This window comes from Cyclopterus lumpus, chromosome 21 (assembly GCF_009769545.1).
Source record: "Cyclopterus lumpus isolate fCycLum1 chromosome 21, fCycLum1.pri, whole genome shotgun sequence".
Classification (NCBI taxonomy): Eukaryota; Metazoa; Chordata; class Actinopteri; order Perciformes; family Cyclopteridae; genus Cyclopterus; species Cyclopterus lumpus.
Window position 1 is genome coordinate 10,279,694 of NC_046986.1, and position 3,489 is coordinate 10,283,182.

At 40.4% G+C, this 3,489-nt stretch overlaps 1 protein-coding gene across 1 annotated transcript; it reads left to right on the plus strand.

Annotated features, from left to right (window-relative positions):
- The first annotated feature begins 391 nt into the window (after window positions 1–391).
- Window positions 392–2,071, plus strand: LOC117750947 (cytochrome c-like). The gene is made up of 3 exons (XM_034562411.1): window positions 392–525; window positions 1,003–1,179; window positions 1,254–2,071. Exons 2-3 carry the CDS (start codon window positions 1,008–1,010, stop codon window positions 1,397–1,399), a joined length of 318 nt encoding a protein of 105 aa, XP_034418302.1. The 5' UTR covers window positions 392–525; window positions 1,003–1,007; the 3' UTR covers window positions 1,400–2,071.
- Window positions 2,072–3,489: the final 1,418 nt, after the last annotated feature.

Sequence of the window (3,489 nt, forward strand, 5' to 3'; positions counted from 1 at the left end):
TCCTGCTGTCAATTTCAGCAGTATGCTAAGACACGATTTGATGTTACTGTATATATGACATTGCAGATGATAATTTATTACACGCTACTTTGCACTAAAGAGATTGCTAATCCCAGCCACTGCACCTTTATTCAAGGCACGTCTTTAAGATAATGTTTATGATTATGCTGCAGTGTCTAATAATAGGAAATAAAAGGCATAAGTTATGCTCTGATTTCTATACATTGGAGGTGTTCTAGGAAATGTGATTTTTTTTGTTGTTCCTAGTATTTTTGGTATCAGAAAGAAGCATCTCTGTGGGGTGTGGAGGTTTTCCATTGCGCAATTTGATAACATAAGTCTTTGAACAAATATGTATCTGTCGTGCTGAGGATGATGAAACAGGTCAGCTGACTGATGACGTTTCAGCGGGAGTAACTTTCATTGAGCGGAAGCACGTACGCGAACCACTTGTGAACGTGCCGGTAGGAAGTAGAAAGCGAAAATTACGTCTCAATAAGTCGGCTGAATCAACATAAAGACAAGGTAAGAAGCGAAGCATCACAATGTTCACCTTCTTGGTTCGTTGGTCCCAGTAAAGTATCTTTCCAAGCGACTTAAATCTGTCTTTACCGGGTCCGTTCGTGTACCATGTGGTCTTCTGCCGGTGTCACGCTGTTTCCGGATACTTAAAAGTCTTTTTTTCTTATGTACAAGCAGTTCTTACTTTTACTCAAAAAATATCACTCTAAGATACCGTATGCGACATTTTTCTTTGTTAGAATTCACCATATCACGGATACAGCAAACGTATCGAGGTAACTTTACGTTACTGCTTGTGTACCAAGTTTTGTAACCATAGCCAGTTACGCAACTTAGACTACCCCTAGTGGCCGAATGAGGGTATAGTTTTAATAAAAAAATGGAATACTGCCACGTACAAAACACAATTAGACGAGCAAATGGAAGTAATTTAACTAATTTCAATATTGACAAAGGGTGTGTATTTTGTTTCCTTCTTAGCAACCATGCCTGTAGACGTTAACAAAGGCAAGAAGGTGTTTGTCCAGAAGTGTTCCCAGTGCCACACTGTGGACGAGGGTGGAAAGCACAAGGTGGGGCCGAACCTTTGGGGTCTGTTCGGGCGCAAAACGGGCCAGGCACCGGGCTTCTCCTACACCGATGCCAACAAAAGCAAAGGTAAATACTTTGTTGACAGTATTTGAATAGTACAATGATGCTCTGTGGCTCACTGTGTTTGCTCACTTTTTCAGGAATTACCTGGGGTGAAGACACACTGATGACTTATTTGGAGAATCCCAAGAAATACATTCCAGGAACAAAGATGATCTTCGCTGGCATCAAAAAGAAGAGTGAACGCGCTGACCTTATAGCGTACCTTAAGTCTGCAACTTCATAAAGAACTCTTGGTCTTTTCTGGTGTTTGTGTCCTGACCAACTGAACTGGTAAAGAGGCCAGGACTTGTCTTTCTGTTAAAATCAGGCATGACTGGTATGGACCATGAGAAGTTTCCATCTTTGTCACAGCTGTACCTCGGTTTCTGATCCTGCTTTGTGGTGGAAAAAATGATATCCCCTGGTTTTTACAGGTTCCTTTTCTAGCATAAATTATTCAAACGTACTGTTTATTCAAAATGTAGGGACTGAAGGCTGTGTATTATGTTTGCTTATTGCCATCCAGGATTGTGTCTTAATACTTTCTTGATTCATAATCAAGCTGTCTTAAATCATTGTCTGTTCCAAGAATGACTATGCCATGTTGGATGATCCCCCAACAGTCTTTCATCATGTCATTTTTTAATGTGTAAGTTAAATAGACACTAAACGTTAATTATTTTTCTAATTTGTTTGTCACAATAGTCCTAGAAGTGAATCTTTGGTCCCTATTAGATTTCTTAAATAAAAATACTGACAGTACAGGGTGTGAATGATCGTGTCGGGCTGAAATCGTGTTCTTGTTTCTACAGTTTTTGGTCATCTAGATTTCTGAACCAAATTAGAGCAGTATATATACTCTGTAGAATCTATTGTTGAAGAAAGTGTTTCTATCAATAAAGGGACTTCATGTTTTTTTTTTTTAAAGCCTATTTGAATTTTCAAACTGATATAATAAATGCTGGCTATTTAGATGTTAGGTTGTTTTGTTTTGGTAAAAGTTGGAGGAGACCTGATGTGTTACAGACGTTGTCTGGCTAGCAGTTAGAGTGCATTTGCTGGAGAACTGCAGGTAGACCATCTGGTACAATTTATTACAAAATAACTTTGGTTTGAGCCGTGTCGGGAGGTAGTAGCAAATATCAGAGCTTTCTATATATGCTTTTATTTAAACTGCTTGGGATTCTTTCCTTTTTCAAAATGTTCCGGGGTATTTTGAATTTAAAGAGCTCACCGAGTGTTTATGACGGAGAGACAGCAGCTAAGACTGTTTCCTCCATCAGAGTTGGTTTGGGTCTATATGCTGTGGAGTATAGCTCCCTCTAGCGTCCAGAGGTCACATCTGCATACATTCACTAATACTATGGTCTAAAACAAATTAGATTTTCTGACACCCACCTCCTGGCAAGAAAAATCGTTCCTTTATTAACTTGTATAGATAAACCAATGCAGAGTCCACATTTGCACATTTTTTTTGTCGCTTGTGAAATAGATGTTATGTCGAGTTGCATAATTTGTTATGAAACACATTCTTCAGGCGACAGTCATTCAATTTGGTCACTCCTGTCCGCCAGCAGTGCCATCACCAGGGCCTCGTCGAGGATTGTATAGAAATCCATTATGATAGACACTGCTGAAGCATAATGTCATTAAATACATGGGGGTCTTTTGCCTTTCGAGAGTCTTATACACCTATGGAGCACTGCATTATTACTGAAAGTAACAATCATCAATGAGAACATATACGCCTCTTTAATCCACTACTTTTACATCTTTGTATACTGAATCTACAATATGCATGCTGAGAAGTTGATGTATGACTTTACACTAATGATCATCATCCTCAGCTCCATCAACCATCACACTTAGAGCGGAGGACAAGCGGTTCAAATGACTGCCGAAGGCAACCCTGTGTGACGGAGCCAGCGTCAGCGGGACGGAGCCAACCAAAGCCAGCGTCATTTGCACACAAGAAGACCCATACAACGGTGGTGCTCGGTAGTGGCTCTCTGTGAGATATATTCAATGTTTGTGACAGTCCACGCGAGCCTCAATTTTCTTTGCTTAGATCTGCTTTGATGTTTTGATACATGAAGTGAATGGTGTGGAGATGCTGTGGAGGAATATGCCGGTGCGCAAAGGGAGTCTCCATCCTTCTCCTCGCAGAGTGGAATATGTAGCCGAATCACCAGGGTCTCCCAGGATAACGCATCTTGGAAGTTATGGCATTCAAATGATTCTCTACTTTACTCTCAGTGAATGAAGCCTTATAGATGCTATTTCTTTGCGCGACTTCATGGATTCGGTTCACTGAGGACCATCTGAAGAACAGGC